Source organism: Zingiber officinale, chromosome 7A (assembly GCF_018446385.1).
Source record: "Zingiber officinale cultivar Zhangliang chromosome 7A, Zo_v1.1, whole genome shotgun sequence".
NCBI classification, from domain to species: domain Eukaryota; kingdom Viridiplantae; phylum Streptophyta; class Magnoliopsida; order Zingiberales; family Zingiberaceae; genus Zingiber; species Zingiber officinale.
In genome coordinates, this window is record NC_055998.1 from 37803234 (window position 1) to 37825890 (window position 22657).

The following is a 22657-nucleotide window of genomic DNA, read 5'->3' on the forward strand; positions in this document are numbered from 1 at the left end:
CACACGGTACTTACGGAACACAACAATCGTCTCCTAAGATACAACGACTTTATCTTGTGATAACAGCATTGCAAATCGCAAGACCTCCGAACCGAAGAAGACTTCTCGAACTCTCCAATGCAAGTATGGAATGTAATGCTTGCTTTGCTTAGAAAGAATTGAGTGAGTGAAATGAGGATGTAAGAGACTTTATTTATACTAAATGAAGGGGTATAAGAATATCTTGGTTCAATTAGATCTCATCTTTTCTTAAAAAATACATTATCTTTTCATAATAAGATGTCATCCTTTAACTATTCAAAAGATACTTAAAACCTTTAATTTCTTATTTATAATTTCTAACAATAAAAAATAACTTTTGCACTGATAAATTTTAATATAATATATAAGATATATTTATTCAAATTATCCTTTTTTATAATCGGTGGATAAGTTCATATTTATCTACCATAGTTTCTATATCTATTTCAAGTTTTCTAAAATAATTGTAAAATAAAAACAGTATGTTAAAATTAAGATAATATATTTTTATAATTTTTTTAATTAATTAGTTAACACAAATCTTAAATTCTAATAATTTTATTAAGAATTAAAAATTATATTGCTTAATGAACAAATAAATAAATAAATAAATAAATAAATATATATATATATATATATATATATATATATATATATATATATATATATGTATATATAGTTAATTTCATTGATTATTCTTGGAATAATTGGTCTCACTTTATAGAAGTTTTCTATTAACCATTAAGATAAATCAGGAAGCGCGTACAGCGGACAACTCAAGAGCCCAATATTTTTTAATTGCGACCCTCATTTAGAGAAAAAATTCCTACAAATACGTCATAGCTGGGGATCAAACTATGAATACCTGAATGACAATCTGAATATTCTACCACGACACTATAAATACCTAAATGATAGTAGAACCTACTATGGGCCAATCTGTCTAGATCCACAACTTAAATAGATTGATCTGTTTAGGTATATTTTTAAATAAATTAACAAAATTTTAATCCAATACCTATACATTATTTGGGTAATATGACTTGACAAATCAAAATTAATGACTATAATTATAGTCTATTTAGGTTAGTATATAACAATATTTTTAATGGGCCGACTAAACCGGCTCGGAAACTATACCATGATTCGGCCCAGAACAGGCTTGCTTGAACAGAGGACTGTAGTCATACTCATACTGCCTTTTCCCCAAATTCATCTTTGTAGTCGTCCTTTTCGTCTTCCCTTTGCTCTGGTCTCCTCGACGCATCTCCGCCTTGCTCCGCGCTTCCTTCCACCAGATCGGCCCGACAATAACCGATTCCGAAGCTTTGCGACCATGGAATTCTGTCTCGAGCACTGATCCGTTCGGCGTCGTTTACTTACCGGGCGGTCCTGTCCGCCCCTGTCGCAACCCGGCGCGTCTCCAAAAAGATGGGATCTTTGGTCCCTGGAGTCGGGTCGGGGGCCTACGACGAGGGATTCTTTGTCTGTCAGTCTCAATGAAGCTTAGGTATCAAGAACTCTAGCTTAAGAATTCTTTCTTCGGTCCTGGGGCTCCTTTCGTGCAATGGCATCGTCGCCAGTGAAGTTCTTCAGCGCTCTTCTGGTCGTTTCTTCGGTTGGATGGGTCATTTTTGTGTAAGTTACTGAGAAATTCCTTGGATACTTGAGGGATTTTTCTCTGTTTTTTTTTTTAAAGTTAGTTGTCTTTCTTGATAGTTAAGCACGTGGATTGGTTTTCCGCCATCAATGTATCACCATGCATCCAAGTGTGAATTTCGATGTGTTTTTTTTACTTCTTGAAGCCTTTTTCATTTGGCTTGCTACTAGTAAAAATAGGACTATATCAGCTAAATGGTGAATTGAATTAAAATTTTAAAGAGATAAGCTAAAAAAATTCTGATAAAGCATCCAAAGTAATGATGTGTTACCGAATAATAGTAGCTCTATTAATATATTGTAAATAAAATTTGTGACTTAATTTTGTTATGTAATATAAATCATTTTTTTTTTTATAGCATAACCTTAATATTAAATTATAGTTTAACAAAATATATTTAGACTACTATATTGATGATATAATTACCATAATGTAGTCAAACAAATTGAACAGAGTAAATAAAAAATACAAAGATCAAATGGGCTAAAGTTTTATGTTAAGTAGCACTAACTAGATGCTAAGAATTTCAACTTTGTTCTCTATACTCTTGAAGGTTTCAAAAATACACTTAATACCTCCGAGTGTTCCAGAGCCAATCATCTCTTCTCTAATGAAAACTATCACTATTTATAATGTTTCCATTTTGTTAATGTTTTAATTTTATTTTAAATTTAAAATAAACATATAAAGGAAACCTAATTGTAACCTATTTACCCTTCCTACATTCCAATCCTCACTTCTCCTTTGATAATGCTAATGCTGCTTTGTTGAACTATCATTTGATGATCCAGCCTTCCCCACCTTAGAGCCAACTCTTTCCACCTTCTCTCAGTCATCCGCTTTCTTTCTTCTCTTCAAAAGGGAAGTAGGAAAGTCATGTTTCCCAAGTTTAAGCTATGGAAAAAAAATCTATAGACCAAAACTTTCTAGCTTATCAAACACTAGAAAATGCACAAACTATTTCTTGGAAGCATTTTTGTTGAAGGCAAGGACTCATGCCCTTAATCCCATGGGGAGATACCATAGTCCATGTGCTTATATTGAGGGGCCTCCTCTACCAACAGGCTAGTCATATTAGGAGTGATGAAAATCCAACAGCTAGATCGATATTTTCAAGTTATGATGGTCTAAGGGGGCATGGTTAAGATAGAGCTCTTCATACCTATAATCCAACATGGACAGGTGTTTGGATGCACCCATCTCAAAAGTTATCATTATGGGGATGGATAGACCTCCTCCCTTCCTTAGAGAGTATGTACTGGTCCAATCAAGGAGAGATATTTGTGCTGAACAAGAATCTTTCGAAGGAATATCATTCGGTTCTCCAAGATAGTCTCGTCCTTTTCTTTTCTTTTCATTTTCTTTACTTTCTTATGCATTCTTCATTGCAAGTCTTTAGGTATTCTAACTTGTGATATTTTTTTAAAATTTGTTTATTTACCTTGAGATATTTTTAATCCCAAAACATAAGATAAAGATGTGTTTGCTTATTTTATATATGAAATATCAATCTTTGAAGAAGGATTTTTAATCTTATTCTACTGTAATGGAGGGGTTGTTTACTTTTGCAAAGGTTTTGTCTGACTAGGACTAAGTTTTCTCTGACTGGGACTAAATTATCAGCACATAAATTGATGCAGGCATGGCTGCATATGTAGGCTAAACCAGGTGGCAATACCTACCTTCTTGATCGCAAAAGCTGTAACAGTTATCTCCAATATCTACACATCATGATATCTGCTCCTTTAAAACTAGAGTATTCTAACATTTGGCAACCGACACTTGACCACCATACATGTGGCATGTCTTGATTGGGCGTTAAACATACTCATTTTATTGAATTTATTTTATATTTTGGTTGACCAATGATGATTTTTATAATTTTTAGTTTTCATTTATGTGATTTTAGCACTTAATAGCCAGAATATTCTACTTATTAAGTCACTACTTGCATGATTGTTATTGTATTTTTCCTAATTTCTTTATATGATAATAGCACCACTGCACATATGTTCTTTCAGATTTGCTTCCAGATTGCTGGCTTGGTTTTTGAGTCGGATTTTGAAGGCATCTGTTGGCTTACGGGTTGCTGGGTGCAATTGTCTAAGGGATGTTACCATGAAATTCCAAAAGGTATTCTTCTCTCAATATCAAAACTTGTTGTTAAGTTATGCTAATAACTTAATTTTTAGCCTATGTTCTTTGAATCATCACCATTATGAAGCCACGTTAGTACTAATTATTGGGGTTGCCCACATGAAACTTATGTCTCTGTTCCAAGTTATTTCACTAGTAATATTCAAGTTATAATTATATTGACAAGAAATTTTCTTTAGGCACCCTCTACGCTTATACTTTTGATGCTAATCAATTCAACTTGTGTAACTATTGGAAACTACAAATTATAACTAATCTTATCTTAAATCTTGTGCGCAAACAAAGAAGATGAGACAAACTAGTGGTTCTTTAGACAAAAAAAAGAGAAAGAAAGTGAAACTGAAGATTGTTAAATGCTTCAGCATCTCATCATTTTCTGAATGCTTCTCTCTTGTCTCATCATTGGCATTCCCTTTCTTCCTTTCTTTCTGTTTTTTTTTAAATCAACTACTTTTTTAGGAATGGACTTCTCCCTCCATTTTTTTTAAAAAAAATCAAGATTGCTCATTTCTTTTCTCTTGGAATTTCTTTCTTTCTTTTTCTTTTTTTTTTTTTGCAAACTTTTATTTCTTTTAATCCATCCATGTTTTTTTTTAAAGAAAGAAATATACTTTTAGTTAGGCCTGTTTGAACCAGGCCTAATGGGATTTGGTTACTTCTGTTTCCATTCATATGCATTCTGTCTCTCCTATTTCCAATCATGGATGGAGTCAAGATTTCTATTATAAGATTTTAGGGGATATAAGAGAATATTAAACATTTTTGAAGCCTTAGGCATGAAGATCAAGATTGCCCATTTCTTTTCTCTTGGAATTTCTTTCTTTCTTTTTCTTTTTTTTGCAAACTTTTATTTCTTTTAATCCATACATGCTCTTTTTTAAAGAAAGAAATATACTTTTAGTTAGGCCTGTTTGAACCAGGCATAATAGGATTTGGTTACTTCTGTTTCCATTCATATGTATTCTGTCTCTCCTGTTTCCAATCATGGATGGAGTCAAGATTTCTATTATAAGATTTTAGGGGATATAAGAGAATATTAGACATTTTTGAAACCTTAGGCATGAAGGAGAAGCTTGAGCAAAGGGTTTGTAGCAAGGATATGAGGGTAGAGGGTGAGAACTTGAGGAATTGAAGGGGTTCCAGAATCCTACAAACCTTATAAGGAAGAGGAAATATAACAAATACCAAACTGGACACTTAAGAGGATAAGGCTTGGGATTTGAGATGTTGAGGATAGGAACAGTGCTCTGCAGGGAGATGGAGGCATGACTAAAGAGAAAGCATGGGACTCCTAAATGGTGCTTGTCAGGAAAAGAGGAGAGGAGATAGGTAAATGGGCTGAGAGAGGGGAGCCATTTTGCATCATGTATAGACAGCAGACCCTCCATGCATTGAAGATAGCTATATTGAAATACAGAAAGGAGGAAGATAATCCAATGTGGAAGCTGGCTTCTCTCTGTTTCCAACCTACAGAGATATTGTGGTGTAGGAAGGAATGTTGCTTCCTAGAATTCTGAGTGCTTTGTCATTGTAACGGTAATTTGTGATGTACTCATGGCTCTACAATAGAGACGAGTGCTACTACTAGAAGGGAAAAAAGGAAAAAAACATAGAAGAAAATAAGGATTATGATGGTGGACAATAGTGAAAGGTTGAAGAGGAAAGAAAATTAAGGTTTATAGAGGAAAGGGAGATGAGGAGGAAAAAAGAACTATGACTTTGTCAGCAACGGAGGATGGCCATGTTGTCATACTAACTTTGCGGCCTTCCCCTTTGGTCATTGAAGAAGGAAAACCTGATTCTAAGAGTGGAGCACACTGCAATACTAAGTTGAGAAGGATAAGAAATTGTGTATTTGTAGTTTTTAGATACAACTAATTCTATCTGAATCTAAGCATAAGAAAAGTTAGGTCTTACACTAGGTTGCAATATCGTAATCTAACATATAACTGTTGTAATTTTTGAATTTAATATATTTGCCGATCCTAAAGTTTAAACCATATTATTTATGATCTTAAAGTCTCAACACAGGAATGTTCTTGGTCTAGTCTTGGCCCAAGATCATATTGATACAAACTCATAGATATATCACAGCCCTCAACATATTTTTAAGGACCATAGGCAATGGAAACAAACATTACGAATTCTACCACATGTATCAAATCTCTCAAGTCTTGATCAAATAATATATCTGAGCCATTATTAATTTATTTTTCATGGATTTAAATAACCTAATGGTTCTTGACTTCAAATAAAAATGAGAATAGTAATTAAAAAAAGCAGATTTATGCATCTTTGCCTCAATTAATGAAAAATTAACTGGGTTATTTTAGTTTGATCAACAACCACACCTCTAAAAAAAAGAGCGGTCCGGTGCACAAAGCTTCTGCCAATGCGGATCTTGGGGAATAATCTATTGTACGTAACTATACCCTTGATTGTAAGAGACCGTGTCTGCGATTCGAACCACATGACAACAACCTTATTGTTGTGCTAAGGCTCCCTATCTAATCACAACTCTTATAATTCATAATTTACATCTAATATCTCTTGACGACAGGAAAAATTTTTCTCCAATTGTTTCTCTCAGATCTTTTGAATCTGTTGTCACTAATCTGTCTGTTCATACTGCTCATTGGTGAGGGGGAATGATGAGCCACAAGTGACGTGTAATGGGCCATGAGTGGCAAACTTCTACTGTTTCAATCTTGAATCTGACACCACTAATTTAGGTTCATATTGCTAACATGTGATGATCTATACCCTTCAATTTTTCCAATTTCATTGAGCACTGCTGTCTTCTAATTCTGAAATCCAATTTGAATCTGCTAATGTTTCTTCACTAATTTGATATCTTTAGGTCTCCCTTTATTTTCATAGTTTCTTGATGAAATATAAATGTAAAGGAAAGTGCAAGTAAAATATCATAATTTGATTGAAATTTATTATTCTGTGAAAATAATTGCTTGTTTTTGCATTTTTTTGTTACTTTATGTTAGTTGTATTGATTGTTTTAGTTGTCATCATAATATAATTAGTTTTTTTTCTTATGTTATCAGTCATATTTTTGTTATAATTTTTATGGTTTATGGAGTCAATCTTTCTGGAGATATGTGTTCATACTAAATATCAGGCCATGTTCAAACTAATGGCACTGCATATTATTTTTTTATAAAATTTGTGCATACTTTATGGTCAAAAGAGTTGATCCATATGATAAGCCATGAAAATTAAATGAAAAGATTTAAGGATTTTGCATGATGCAAAATTCATAAAAAGGTTTACAATAGAAAAACAGATTGTTCTGTGTCTATTTCCTTTTGATTAGTCACACTGTCTATGCTAAGCTTATTTTTTAGGGAAAGATGCCCATGGCAATGCTGAAACAGGCTTTAGTCTAATACTATTCGCAGTGGAGTTTCTAAATAGTTGGTGCTTACAACTCTATGTTTAATGCAAGTTTTCTTTATGCTATTGGCTTATTCATTTGTTGTCAGTTATTTGTGAACTTCTGTTTGTCAGTCAGTTTTTATGCATTATTTGCAATCTATAATTAACTCAGTTATTTTTTTTCAGGGTTCCATTGAATCATTATCTATTGGAGAAATTAAACTCAGTTTTCGCAAATCACTTGTCAAGCTGGGATTTGGTTTTATCTCTAGGGATCCCAAACTTCAATTGTTGATATCTGATATTGAAGTTGTAATAAGACCTTCACTGCAAAGCAAAAAGGTAAATAATGCTAGCAGGGTGGAGAAACCTCGATCTGCTGGAAGAGGGAAGTGGATGTTGCTAAGTAGCATTGCTAGATTTCTTTCGGTTTCAGTGACAGATTTCATTGTGAAGGTATGTGTTTTTTGGAAAGTGAATGTCTAGTTGTACTGTAGAATTGATGTTTATACACAATGTCACAAACTATTTTAAATAACTTTCTGTTAATAGGAATTAATGAAGCCATAAAGGTTTAATTGCTTCTAGGACTTGAGTGAAATTCTCCTGGAAAAGAGCATTATTTTCCTTTTAGGCTGTATTTACTTAGAGAGATGGAGAAAGAGGGGTCTGAAAATAGAGGGAAAAGAAAGAAAGGGGAAAATAAATCACATTATGCTATGGAAATGATGTAATGCAGGAAACATACCAATCCTGTGTTGGTGATTGGTTGGTGTCCCTTTACTCTCCCATTTTTTGCATATTTATCTATTCTTTGTGCTCTATTTTTGGGCAACAAAAGCTGATAATAAGTAGTCTTTTTTTTTTTGTTATTCTCTCTGTCCAAGTAAACAACCGGACTTGTTATTTTCCTGTTGTTTCCTTCATTTTCTGTTTCTTTATTTTAAGTCAACAATTTGTTTTTTTTCCATTCTCAACTAGGTGTCAAAGCAGATAATGTAGGCTCTTTTATATTTTTTGGAAAATCTTTCTAGTTTTAATTTTCCTTTTCATAAAAAAGGGAGAGATGTTCATCAAAATGTGTTTCATAGTAAATTTTCAAAAATATGCAATATATATATGGAGAGTGGAGTAAAAAGAATGGTGGCAAATGATTTTCGTACTGTTCTTCTCATTTTCCAGATTAAATTTTCCAGGTAGCAAATTCACTAGATGTTTCTGTTAGACTTTCTCTTTCACTTCATCCTCTCCACACCATCAATATCCTCAGCATTTCCTGTACCACACTTTATCAGTATCTTCCACTACAATCCCTTTGTTGTAGAGGCTTCATGCTTCTCAACTAGGTGCTAAAGCTGATAATGTAGGCTCTTTAGTTTTTTTTTTTGGGGAAATCTTTCTAGTTTTAATTTTCCTTTTCATAAAAAGGAGAAATGTTCATCAAGATGTGTTTGATAGTAAATTTTCAAAAATATGTAGTATATATATGGAGAGTGGAGTAAAAAGAATGGTAGCAAATGATTTTCTTACTGTTCTTTCCATTTTCCAGAGTAAATTTTCCAGAGTAAAAAGAATGGTAGCAAATAATTTTCCTTCACTAGATTTTACTGTTGGACTTTCTCTTTCCCTTCATCCCCTCCACACCATCAATATCTGTACCACTCTTTATGGGTATCTTCCACTACAATCCCTTTGTTGTAGATGCTTCATGCTAGTCACAAACCGTTCATTCACTAGCTAGTTGGAATAAGACACTCCACAACAACAAACATTGGTGTGAGATTTTTCATCTTAGCCTCCAGTTATTAGATTTTTCCGCCCCTTAGATTTGGCATATGTGGCAACATGTAAGGGATGCTGTGATCCAACTCTTGATTGGTACCTTCTTCACCTTGTCCATTTGCTTCAAGCGGTAAAATGATCTTTCCCATAGCAGGCCAAACTCCACTACGTCCTTTCCTTTCTGGTGACTAAAGGTTATCATTGCCCCCAAAAAGTCACTTCTTTGGCTGTAAGATTTTAATACGTTAAAGCACAAAAAGGAGAGAGGAGGTAGGAAACCAGCGAGAACCAACACATGAGAGGGGTTTTTTTTTTTTGAGTGCCACCCATGGTCCCCTATGCTCATGACTGCCAAGCTCAAGTGTCAACCTGGAAAAGCAAGACCAAGCCCATTTTAACAAGGGACATCTATACATTTTGGAAAAAAAAAGTAGGTTTAGTATAAAAATGGAGAGACTAGAAAAGGTTGGATTGGGAAAAAAAAAAGTTACAACATTTGAAAAGATAAGCCAAATTTGAGAATAGAAAATTACAGATTCTAGAAAAATGGGGGTGGCTACGGTTTAAAAGGAATAAATATAGACCTGAAGTATTATAATTCACCATTTACATCTCAAGTTTACACATTGCTGATTCATTGTTTCACCCTCAATTTTCATCCTCCATTAACTTTTGATACATTGTGTGCTTGATTTAAGGTGAGATTATTTCAATTTTCTCTTCCATCTTCTCTATTTTCTTGAAGTCAGTATCAGATGTTGTTTTTCCCTTTCTTCTGACATCTCTTTTTCTTGGGGTAAAATAAGATAACCAAAAATTTAATTTGCACTTCTCCTCTTTGAAAGTAAATGCTGGAATTCTAATATCATCACTCTTGATAGTGCAATCTCAATAGATATATTAGTCATTGTTCCCTTCTAGTATCTTCTTTTTTGCCTTATCTAAAGTAAAGGTCAAGATTTAATCTGCTCTCCTTTTAACATTTTCTCCTTGTATCTTAAATTAATATCATATTTTGCCATGTGATTTCAACATATTTTTATGTCGAAGACTAGATATTAAAATCCTAACTGTAATCTGTCTTTTGTTTTTTTTAATTCACGATTTCTCCATATTCTCAAACTTTAGTTTTCCATAAAATTTGTGGTTGGAGGGGTATTTATGAATGAAGATTATACTTAACCTCTATTGCTTTGACTTGGATATGAGTGTTTTGACACAAGTGTGGATGTAAATATTTGTCACAATTATTTTTAAAATTTTGTACAAAAGGTGAATAGGATTTTGAGTGTCCCTTGGAGTGTTGTTGCTTGACTGTCGGTATTCAACATGGATAGGGGTAGATGAAGTGTTTAACTACCAAATGCTGCAATAATATTGTGTTTTTATCGAGTGATGTAGGGTTTGTTTGTTTTGCAGAAAATAATTTCTATGAGTAACATGTTTTCCTAGGAAAATTTTCACAAAGGAAACTTTTATTGGGAACCATTTTTCCCCTTGTTTGGTGGTACATGACAAAACATTCTAGCCTCTTAAACCCATATAGTTGTCCCATCCTTGCAGTGCCACAACCTCAAACTTTTCTTTGTCACCCTAGAATGCTTCCTTGCTGCCAATCTTGGTCATAATGCGACTGCTGAGCCTTCCATCTTAAATGTGCTTATTTTGGCCCTTAAATGCACTCAGGCAACCAACGCTATGGGTGTCTTGAGCAAGAACAACTATCCCTCGTTGTTGAAGCAATTCCTAGTGTTGATCGTTAAGGAAATGATGTCGTAGATGCCATCCTTTTTGGGGTGTTGCCATTCCTTTGTGGGAGGTGCCACCAACTCTTTAGGTGTCACCAATCCCCCATGGGAGTTATGATCGATCAACAGATGTACCATCAATGCTCCACGAGTTGAGGAACTGATGCTGGAGATGCTGCTGACATCCGTGGGAGCTAGGAAGTGTTGTCATGGCACCAATGCTCAATGGGAGTTGTTGCATTTGGTTGATGAGTGTTCATGGGAGAAGATGTGAATGGCAGAAAGTATCTGGCACTGACGGCTTGTGGCATGAGGTAGACAGGCAAGAGGGAAGTAAAATAGAGGGAGAAAGGAAATGAGAGAGATCAAGTAGGTTTCGGCAAAGTGATTCCATTCATTTTGAGCTAAAGTTACACACAGAGAAAACCCTCTTCTTGTCCATTTACAGCTGGCTATGAATTTATGGTGCTCCAAACAGTGGAAAATAAAGAAAAAGTTTTCCAGAAAAAGATTTTACGAGAAACACATGGACCCTTTACCAGTCTTGTTTTCTATTTGTAGGATGTTCCAGTTTCATCATGATCTTTAGATTAAATATTTATACAGCCCTTAGAAACTTAGAATATCTAAGTTTAGTCTTGTATGGATAATATAGTCTTTAGGTGACAAATGAGTGTAGCTGTCCCTCTTTGTTGGAAGATCGAATTTTGTCTAAATTTAGGTGTATTAGATTATTCATTTAACTATTATTAGAGTAAGTAGCAGTTTCATCATAAGATAGTTCAGCTTAGAAGTTGAATACATTGCTTCATTACTGGAAATGCTTCTGCATGCACAACATTGACATCAACATTAACCAGCCTTGTTAATTACAACTATTTAGGGTCAGATCGCTTTCATTAATCATATCCCTCAATTGAATCTACCACATTCACCAATTGAATTTATATTGCTGTTCAATCATGAAGATGATTTTTCATTGACTTTGTGTCCTACATGAAGTTACTTACTAGAAACTAATGGTAAAGTTTTGCTAGAATTTATATATTTCGTTGATACAAACAGGTTTCTTATTTTTGTCTTAAAATTTTTATTTATTTTTGTCCATATAGGGGGGCTAATATGGTTTTGTGGTTCTGATTTTCAAATGGTATAGGTGCCAAAAGCAATCATTGAAGTCAAAGAACTTAAGTTGGACATTTCTAGAGAAGAACCAAATCAGATTCTTCGTGTCAAATTGCACCTTGTACCATTTATGATTCATTTAGGTGATCCATTTCTCAGTGTTGATAATACTTTAACTTCTAATCAAAAGGAATGTTTGCAAGATGAACAATCATTTTCTTCTGTTATGGAGAAGAACTCTTTTATATGTGAGGACTTGTCAGTGGCTTGTGATTTTGGTCACGACAGGTATGCCCTACTTTAAGCAAGTTATTCGCCTTTGTCAGTTACCTAATTTATCAAGTATATAGGTTACTCAATATTAACTTGATTTTAACACTGACAGTCTATGATAAATAAACACACTGTTACAGTCCAATTCCTATTCTTTTATGTTTCATGAGTTGTAGAGCTGCTTGCTGTGAACTTTAGATTTCTAGGCTAAACATGCAACTTAAAAAACATTACATTAACATATGCCAGTTCCAAAATAAGTTGTTATATAACTATGTTACAAAGTTTTACCTAGGATATTTTGAAGATACCAAATATCGTACACTTGTTCTTCAAAATATTTGTGAATATTAACATTCTATAATGAAAACCAACACTCAATCGTGTGATAAACACAGGACTCATATTTGTGTGTTTGACATAGGGAGAAAGGTATCAAAGTCAGCGATCTGGACATGGTATGTGGAGATGTTTCAGTTAATGTTAATGAAGATCTCTTTAAAAGGAAAGATAAAAATCTGGAACTGCTATATGACACTGCAACTGAGGGTGCTACATCAGCTATGATTTCTGAAATATCTGAAAAACACAAGTCCACCCCTTCCACAAAGAGGCATATTTTTGCTTTTCCTGAAAAGGTTTGCATCTTCTGAAGGGATTATCATTTTTACTTTTGTGTAATATGCCTCTGAAGGGATTATTTTCTTTTAAGTACCTTTTTTACTATATCAATGTTTACCTATCTCCGTTATCATCAAATCAATACAGAATGTTGCTCTTGATATTCAAAACAATGTCAGATGATCTTGCTCCAACAACTTTTATCTTTTTAACGTGAACACTGTTGTTTGTGACTACTTGCATTATATGTTTGGCACCTATCTCTTGAGCTATACTATTCCTTAGGCTATATGTATAAGATGTCTCATGGTATTCTTTAATTGCATTAACAAATTTGTGAAATATTATATTTCTAGCTGTCACACATCAACATAACTCCACAGAGGTTTCATTGTTGTTTGGATGATGAGTTTCGTCTTGGTTTCCTCTACTTGTTCATCTAAGTAAATACTAACAATTTTATATGCAATCATAGTTAGATGTCATACTTATTATTTGTTGCATTTGGTGGTATTTGATTGAAATGATTTTTTTTTTAATGATAGATGGATTTCTTCTCCTTTGCGTTGGCATATTAATTCTGGTCTACTTGTTAGCATGGTTTGGGAAGGGCATTAGATCAATATTGCTAATATTTACCGTATGCCTTTATGGAGTAGAAGGAAAGAAATTACCAATACCACCTCATGATGAGGAAATACGAATATTTGCACTCCTTAATATTGGTTCAACAGTTTTAATCACTTCCACTAGCACTAATTGAGATTTTTCTAGTAGCAACAATTGTACACATTTGTTGCTCATAATCATATTTTTTTCAGGTGGCACAAGAGCAGTTGGGTCATGTGCGATATGATTGCCATGATTTTGAATAGATAGGATCCTTAGAAGCTTTCCTACCAAACTCTTATGTTGTTTCTGTTGGTATTTGACATTCTTTTTGGCATCAAAGTTTCTCTTTCATTCTGTGTGGAATTTCTTGATGAAGTTTTGAACACCCTGGGACATGCGAGTATCCGTTAGCAAGTTGTTGTTTGAGATGTGTGATCCCATCTTCATGTTCAATAATATCACAATATAAAATAATGTTAGTGGAATCAATTCCTTAAGCTACACACGTGTTTCTATTCTGAATCATACTGCTTATTATTTTGTTGCTAGTTGCATATGTACACATTGTTGATACCTAGATGTGAGATGACCAGAAGCTAGATGTGGGTGGGTAAGCAGCAATTATACTTGCAATTGCAATCCTAATCTCCTCTTGATACAAATTTAGCAAGATCATACAAGATTAGTGCAGTTGAAAAAAAAGAAACATTAAAACAAGCACATCACAATTGCTAACACCTTCATTTATGTAGTTCGGAACCCTTCTTTCTATTGCACGACTTATGATTCATTAGTGAGTCACTCTCAAGAAGCCATTATCTTTCTCCTTCTCTTGGAGAAACCTCTTACAACCCTCTTACAACATACAAGGTTTACAAGAAAATACAAGAGGGAAGGCTAAAGATCATGGAGAAACTCTAATAAAATTTGACTAACTCTATTTTGCCAACCTTGAAGCTTCCATTGAGCTCCCTTTTATTGTCTTCAACCACTTTTTATTTCATTTGCTCTAAGCTAATTTGTCGCCAGTCAGTCGATTGGATCCACCTATCAGTCAACTAGTTCCTTAATCAATTTAGCTTGAGTCTGCCAATGACTACTTAGGTCAATTAGATTTTACCATCAGCCGACTTGATCACAATAGCCTTGTGATAATCCACCTATTGTAGTGTAATCAATGACTCCTTCAAGCTTTCCTTATGTAGCATTAGTCAACTGATCGTAGCTTAGTTGAGTCGACTGCCTAGTCAACTAAGCTATGAGTTGTTTGCCGACCACACTAGTTGTTTCCTTAGTCAATTCAATCCTCTTATTCATTAAAGTCAACTTTAGTCAACTGGAACCGCCTGAATATGATCGAGTCTTATGCCTAAATTGAGATTTTACCCTCACTCTGTATACAAGCCACTCAACTCTCACAACTCATCAGATTTTACCTTTGCAGCTTAACTTCGCCACCACAACCATCTCCCATCAGGGTACTTGCCCCTCGGATGTGTCATTTTTCATGCCTCGCCTGCGTACTGTGCCTCCACCGACTGATATCAACACTACCATTACTCCTCCTCATCATGCAGTCCCTCAGATGTCTCATTCTTTCCTTCTTCACCCTTCTTTGATCTCTACGAACTTCGAGCTACTAAGCTACCAACTTGGCCATGTTAAGTTATACTCTAGAGCCTCTCCAACACACCTTAGTGCTTTTATTTTGCAGTCCCTCAATGGCTTCGTGTAACTTTCTTCAATCTCCACTGACCTCCAAGCCCTTTAATGTATCGCCTTGGCCACACTAAGTCATCATCTAACATGACCTTAACCTTGTTGAGTTACAAGTCCTGCAGGCTCCATGTGTGTCCTATAAAGCCTGCACACTCAAGCACATAACAAATATACAATGCAAAGATAACTTAAACCCTCTGTATAAACATCAAAACCTCTTTGCACAAATATCAAAATATTATTTTAAAAAGTTAAATAATTTAGAAAATAAAATTCATACATTAACTCCAACTCTATCTATTATAAATCTACACACTAGTATTTTTCCTAATTTAGAGGATTAAACAATATTGCTTATAATTTTGATCAATTAATACATTAATTATTTAAAATTATTCATTGATTCAATATAGTAGTTTTTATTATTATTTATTAAAATACAGTGTTGATTAATAGAGTAATTACAAATTAATATTATTAAATTAGAGTATTTGTAAAGAATATAGTTTTTATTAAAAATATAGTATTTAATAATCAACAGTATGTAATAAATATTAGTTTGTTGCAGATTAAGACATAATTATTGATGCTGATACACAATTAATTCCATATGACTACAACATTTTTTAAACTGTATTTACAATATTTTAATTTTTGAGTTATAAAATTGATTAATATTAGTTATATAATTTATTTTAATCAGCTTTTACCTCTGCCCCTTCCCCATCTTGCAGCAAATGTGTTCTCCTATCCCTGAGTGTGTGGCAATTGCTGTTGCTCCTATCCCCTTCCCCTTTCAAGATTTTCCTCGCCTGATCGGTCTATTGTGATTTTTGATTACTTCAACGAGTTGTGCCTTCAACCTTGTTGTTGCTACCTTGATTCTGCCTCATTTCCTCATCAGTATGCTAGCTTCTCAACAACAATTTATAACATTTCTTCACTATTCTCCTTTTTTTTCTCTTCTCATTTTCATGATTCACATAAGGAACCAGAGGATCTCCAGACATAGACTCAAATTCCTCAAATGGGAAAGGTAGCTAGGTTGGGAAAGGTTGGAATCGAGGTGTAGGAGCTACAGAAGATGAAGAGTGGTGGTTAGGAGGTTATTTTTGACCCCAAATTACTATGCAAGCATCTTTTTAGTCATTGATGAGAGTTTAAAATGGATTTATAAAATGATACCTGCAACACTGTTCTTATATCTCATTTTGAATCAGACGTCGAATAAGACTGTTTCACATTTTGATCCAAAACAATTCAAAACAGTTGACTCTGGTCATGATGTCCATTTATAATAACCACCTTGCATACCCAAATTCTATTTGGTTCCTGTGGCTGATTACACATGTAATTCTAACAATGTCACATCTCAAGGATGACCAATAAACTTTTATTTAAAACGAGGGCTTGACCCTTTCTTAAAATGCCCAGCACGACCATGTGTGTGCAATTCCCAAAATGAGTCTTACTGATCTATCTCCTTGAAATGATAGGTCGTTGGATTGATTCAAAACAAGAGATAAGTCAAAGGATGGATCCTCTATTTCTTTGTTTCCTTTGTAACGAAAAGATGGAGGATAGAAGTTTAAAGAGGTAAATTTAAGTATCCACCCTTCATAATTTATCCGCCCAAATTTGTGCCAAAAGCTAATTGATAATTGTTTATTATAAAAAAATGATATATTTCCTCTTCATTTAAATCCATTCAAGGAGATTACTTAAAGGATAATTTTATTGCCGTCCTTCCCCTCTATCTTTTCATTATTTTATATATTTTACACCATTCAATTTAAGGAGTGGTTTCTTTCATGTGGGGATAAGCACAATGTTGATGTGGAAATGCTGTCAACATTGTAGTAGAAAAGCCAAAGAATGGAGGGGATGGCTGTGTAGTTGCATTAAAACACTAGTCAGTCACTTTATATCTAGTATGCATTGTTGTAGTCTACTATTTGGTTGTGTGAAGTAGTTGCACAAAAGTAGTGGTCAGTGATGCTCTTATATGTTTTTTTTTCCTATATTAACTGTTGTATGTAGCTGTTAGTAATAGAGTAGATATGTTTTTTTCCCTATATAACTGTTGTGTGTAGCTGTTAGTAATAGAGTAGTGGGAGCATGTAATGCACAGAATAGAGACGAGATGCATATTTCTCTCAATAGGGGCATGTTTTAGCTCTTAATTTTGTGTTTCACAAGTATCCTTTTGCTTGAAGATCAGTTTTTACACCGGTATAGGTCAAAGGGAGAAGCCAGCCATTCCCATGATTAATCCAGTTCATATTAGGAAGAGGCTTTTTTCTGATGTGCTAGTGCAGGAAAGTTGTCTGACACAATTCTTCAGCAGATCCCTTAAGTCATTGCCTTGGTATCTTGGTTTTTATTATTATCTTTTAGTTTTTGAGTGGTCATCATTTATCTTGCGACATACTCCCATACAGCACAACTAAGGACATTCAACAAAATTAAACATTTTTTTATTATGTCGGCATGGCCAGATTAAATTTGTAGTTCATGCCATGTGGTATGTCAACATTTACTTTCCGATTGGTTGGTACATTTGATGACCATATAATGCTGGATGCTCCGGGTTTAAGAATCTTGTACCAATTAATATTACCACTCATATCAGGTGGGTGATTTGATTTAATTTTTTTTTGCTCTTTCAAATGAGAAGTACTACTTTTAGCCGAACATAGATGATAATTTGTTTTAGATTTTCAATTGAAATAGACAGGTTGTAAGTTAATGATAACATATAGTTGATGCTTGCTATTGTTTTTCTGCTTTACATGCTTTTGAACTTTATACCGATGTGATTTTTTTTTCTTTGATCCTCTGACCTGGATAAACTCTGTTGGTTCCTTTTAATATTTCCTTGGGAAAGATTGGACGAGATTAAGTTTCCTGCGGTAGAGGAAGTTGTGAATTATTTTATTACAATTGATTCTATTGTAATAATGCCTAGTGTAGATTAGGATCAACTTGACTCTTAACAAGACCTATTTGCATTTTGGAAGGTTAGCTTCAGTATGCCAAAACTTGATGTGAAGTTTATGCACAGAGGAAAAGATATAATGATTGAGAATAATGTAAGGGGCATACATCTGAGCAGCAGTAAATCACAGCTACATGAGGAATCAGGGGAGACTACATCACATTTTGATGTTCAAGTGGTTTTCAGCGAAATTCATGTACTCATGAGTTGTAATTTTGGTAATATGCATTCCATCTTTATTCAAATTGTTCAAGTAATTAAGACTACTATTATTTCAGTTATTAAATGAAGGGACTAGTTCAATCATGGAGATTATGAAAGTTGCTATTGTCACATCTTTGGATGTTCCGGATGAAGTAAGCCCCTATCATTTGATTCCATATTCTACTTATTTTCATTGCTTGCTCAGTGATGTGATCTTAACCTGCTTTTCTATGAAGCTCTCTTCCTAAGTGTGATTCTTTCAGGCATACATATAAGTGAAATTTTTATTAACCAATGGTTTTACCTTTTTTTTTAAAGAAGCCACTCAAACTTCATGAGATTCCCTTTTATCCCCAATGCTTAATAGCCGTTGCATTTGACCACTCCTTCACTCCTAAGTCTATTGACTCTGGTCAACAATCAATTCATGCCAAATGGACCATTTAAAGCCACACGAGGTTAAGTTTTGCCTTTGACAATTTGTTTGATTAATCATAGTAAGGCGCAGAGGTCAGAAAGTGTTAAATGCAACATTTTTATAACCTCTGGGATGGTGATATAGAATCTCTCAAAACTTGAGGAGCATTCTGCATTGGTAATTTTTAGTAAAATTAAAATTTTCCTACATATAAAATCTTGGGCTTCCTATTGTGGTCACTTACATATTAACAGAACTTTTGCCATCATCTGAATTTAGATAATTTAATTCCCTTCACTGTTTATGCTTATTCTGAAAGAAATGAAAACAACTTTTCCCTTAAAAGTGGGTTGAAAACTTGTTGAACAAATTTGGGAAGGCTTCTTGAGGTAAGGCACTTGCCTTCTGCCTGATTCTTGAAGTTAGTATGGTTAATATCCAAAATTGCATCATAACTATTGGATTTTTTCAAATATGATATATTTTCCCCTTGATTTTACCTCAATTCTTTGCACAAACATTCAAATTTGTGTTAATTGTAGCCAGATATCATCCAAAATTGCTAATACAAATCATATGGACATAAAATTACCAACAATATTTAATAATTTGTACGTCCAAAATTGACAGTTTTTGACTAGGCCAATTAGACATCCAATTTGGATCAGCTCACAGTTAACAATATGGTATGGTGTTGTGTGCTACAGGATATGTGCTCATTTGACAAATCATCAAGAGCAATAACAGATCAATCTTTGGAACAAAACATAGTTCATATTGATTCACAAACATTTTATGATTGATGGTCATCAACGAGTTTAATTTCAATTTGTCAATGTTTGATGATTGATGGTAATCGATGATTTCAATTTCAATGTCCATTAGACTACGGGTGATTTTATGTTAAAAATATTAATCCTCAAGAGGCCAATCAATCAGCTATAACATCTTGTATTTGCCTTTATGTTTTATTCAAAACATTCTCTAAACCTTACAACATTAGAAATAAATGTTTAGATGATTGTAGAAGCCCAAGTATACATTTAATGGAGGTTATGGATAATATGAATTTTGGTAGATTCTATCAATCAGCTATAACATCTTGTATTTGCCTCTATTGTCCCCTCAGGATGGTTTAATGGCCAGCGCATGAGGTGCTGCCAACTTGATGCCTGGGGTTTGAATCTCAGTATAGCCGAGGTAAATGCCTCCCTCATGCGTCAGTCACTATCCCAAGGGCTAGTAGCCACCCGTGATGTACCTTCTCCGTGTTGACCTGGGACAGATTGGCAGGGGCGCTGGGTGAGCACAGTCGCCTTTTGCCAACTTGTATTTGTCTATATTTTTTTATTCAAAACATCCTCTAAACCTTACAATGTTAGAAATAAATGTTTAGATGTCCAGTTTAACAGAAGTAGGGATTGAACTACAATAACTCATACTTTATAATGAAAAAATTGTAGAAGCCCAAGTATTAAACATTTAATGGAGGTTATGCATAATATGAATTTTGGTAGATCTGTCCAGCACGAAGGAGTCCATCAACATTTGTTGCAAACCAACTATACCCATTTGAATGGAAAAATTATCTCTATCTAACTAAATTACTCGAATTGGTATAATCCATTTAGAACCATGGTTGAAAATTTCGTATTGTGCGGGGTGAAACAGATGAAATTTGTCATTCTATCTACACTGACACTGTGGCGCCACAAGGTTGCGGAGGTGCTGGTGTGTCACGGAGTTGTTGAGTTTTCATATTTTTTAAAAATTATTATTATTATTATGTGCTTTTTTATTTTTTTTAAATATTTAGGTTAAATTTTTTATTATTAGTTAATATATTTTATATTTAAAAATTACCGAAATCATATCGGTACGGTATGATATGGTACCGAAACCGTATCGTTCTGATCCGAGATCGAAGCTCCAATATGGGTCAATTTTAAGCCATGTTTAAGATTACAACATGCATTAGGTATGCAACTAGATCTGCATATGAGAAATCATATCTGGTGTGATTGATCTCAAAGGTAGTTCCATACTCACTTAAACTTTGGCTTGATATTCACATGGTGCATTCATCCCATCTTATTCATATAAATTTATTTTCAATCCTTTTCTTAGTTAGCCTTGCTTGCAACATGGTGAAATTTTGCTCAATGATCATTGGTTTGGGCTGTGAGGATGTTGATTGAAATAACTTATATGTTCTTTGTGACCTATCACATCATCTATATCATCTTTTCTACCTTTGCGCTAGCACTGCCATGGATGTCACTATCACCTTTGTGTTTCATCCATCATATTGTACCATTTAAAGGGCTATGTATCTCTATTTCCATGCAATCTTTCACATAATATCTTTCAAGGGTCTATCACCCTCTTTAATAGCTGGCCTTTTCGTTGCTTTGGCCAAGATGTTGGTTGATCATTTGGTTAGGATGGATGTTGAGACTTAAGAGCATTGCAACTGAGATAGAGTCATGAAGAGCATTGGAATAGGATGCATAAGGTTGATGTTAACAGTGCAATAATATCCTGGTCCCCATGGCACTCAAACTATAGTACAAATGTCCGACATGATTGTGGATCTAAGTGTGACATAATTGTTCTGCAAAATTCTTACGAGTGATTAATAAGAGTGTCAAGTATTCATTCAAAGTGTTGATGTTGGAGTGTCAATGATTAACATTGATATAAAGGGACACATAAAGAAGTACTAAGGCCTAGTTTGATCCTGATATTTAATAAATAAGACTATCTAGTGTTTCGTTTAGCTTCATGATTTATGTGCTATCAATATATGGAATACCAATTTATTATTTAGGCAGCGAAGGGAGTCGAAATGAAAATGGAGGGGGAGAGGGTTAGGAATGAAGAGCATCTATCTATTTGGATGGAACTAAGGAAGGATCCTTTGACCTCTCCTGCCTAAGTACGGGCGGATTGGAAGAAGAGTAAGAAAAAAATGCTAAAAGAGCAATATATATCCTTTCTTCATCACCGACCACTAATCACCAACATATGCCAAGCCACCGTTAGACTATCATTGGCAGAAGACAATTGATCATCATCATCAGCCATCAACAACCTCCGTCGAACCATTGCCAGTCATGGTCAATTGTTGACAAACCATCATTTTGCCACCAGATTAACCATCAAACCACTGCTGATTGTCAAATTTGACCACCAAGATCATCACACATTGTTAACGGGTCATGGCTGGACTTCAATCACCATTGGATCCAATCGTTGAACCACTGCCAACCATTGCTGACCCATGGTCAGACTACTGTCAGATGTTGACCGTCTTTGTCTAAACGGAGGGAACATGAGGGTAAAGATGAAAATTTTCATCTTTTCTTCCCCTCCCTCTTTTTCTTGCACTCCTTTCTCTCCAACCTCCCTCCCTCCCTTCATTTGGATGTAGCACTAGTCCTGTTTTTATCTTCTGTCTACTTGAAAAAAAGGAACACAAGTTGATTTCCTTGTGGTAGCTAGACATAAACCATCTTCGGCTAAGTTCCTGTACAAAAAACATTATACACATGAATCAGGTAAAGGGACCAACTCCAATTTACTACTGCTCCTAAGAGATTATTTTTGTGACCAACTTTCTCACGTTGATCTGAAGTTCAACATGATCCCAAAACTTCGGCCACCATTCATTGGAAGATTATGCTTTAGCTAATAATTTAGACTAACAAATTACTGTTAGGCATAAATGATGATTTTTTTTTTTTTTTGAATATATATCTGGTTTTGTATCATGATGTAAAGATATTACCATCAATTTGGAACTATCAGAAGCCTCACATAACAAACATTCTTCATTTATGTTTTTTGTTGTTGAATTTAGTCTCGCTCAATTGTTGCTATCATATAGAATATAGCATTTTCTCATTCTCAACAAGGTGGTAAAGATA

General features: G+C 34.3%; 1 protein-coding gene across 3 annotated transcripts in view; it reads left to right on the top strand.

Moving 5' to 3' along the window:
- The first annotated feature begins 1228 nt into the window (after positions 1–1228).
- The window catches only part of LOC122001334 (protein SABRE-like), a 72158-nt gene continuing 50729 nt past the window's right edge, over positions 1229–22657 (top strand). For 2 of the 3 annotated variants that reach the window (XM_042556033.1, XM_042556034.1), the window contains exons 1-7: positions 1229–1659; positions 3703–3814; positions 7415–7684; positions 11915–12171; positions 12581–12794; positions 18129–18302; positions 18385–18462. In XM_042556033.1, coding sequence (XP_042411967.1) covers positions 1589–1659; positions 3703–3814; positions 7415–7684; positions 11915–12171; positions 12581–12794; positions 18129–18302; positions 18385–18462 — 1176 coding nt within the window. In that variant the 5' untranslated portion in view covers positions 1229–1588. Of the gene's footprint in view, positions 1660–3702; positions 3815–7414; positions 7685–11914; positions 12172–12580; positions 12795–18128; positions 18303–18384; positions 18463–22657 lie in introns of those variants that run through there. The other variant, XM_042556035.1, reaches the window with a different exon arrangement.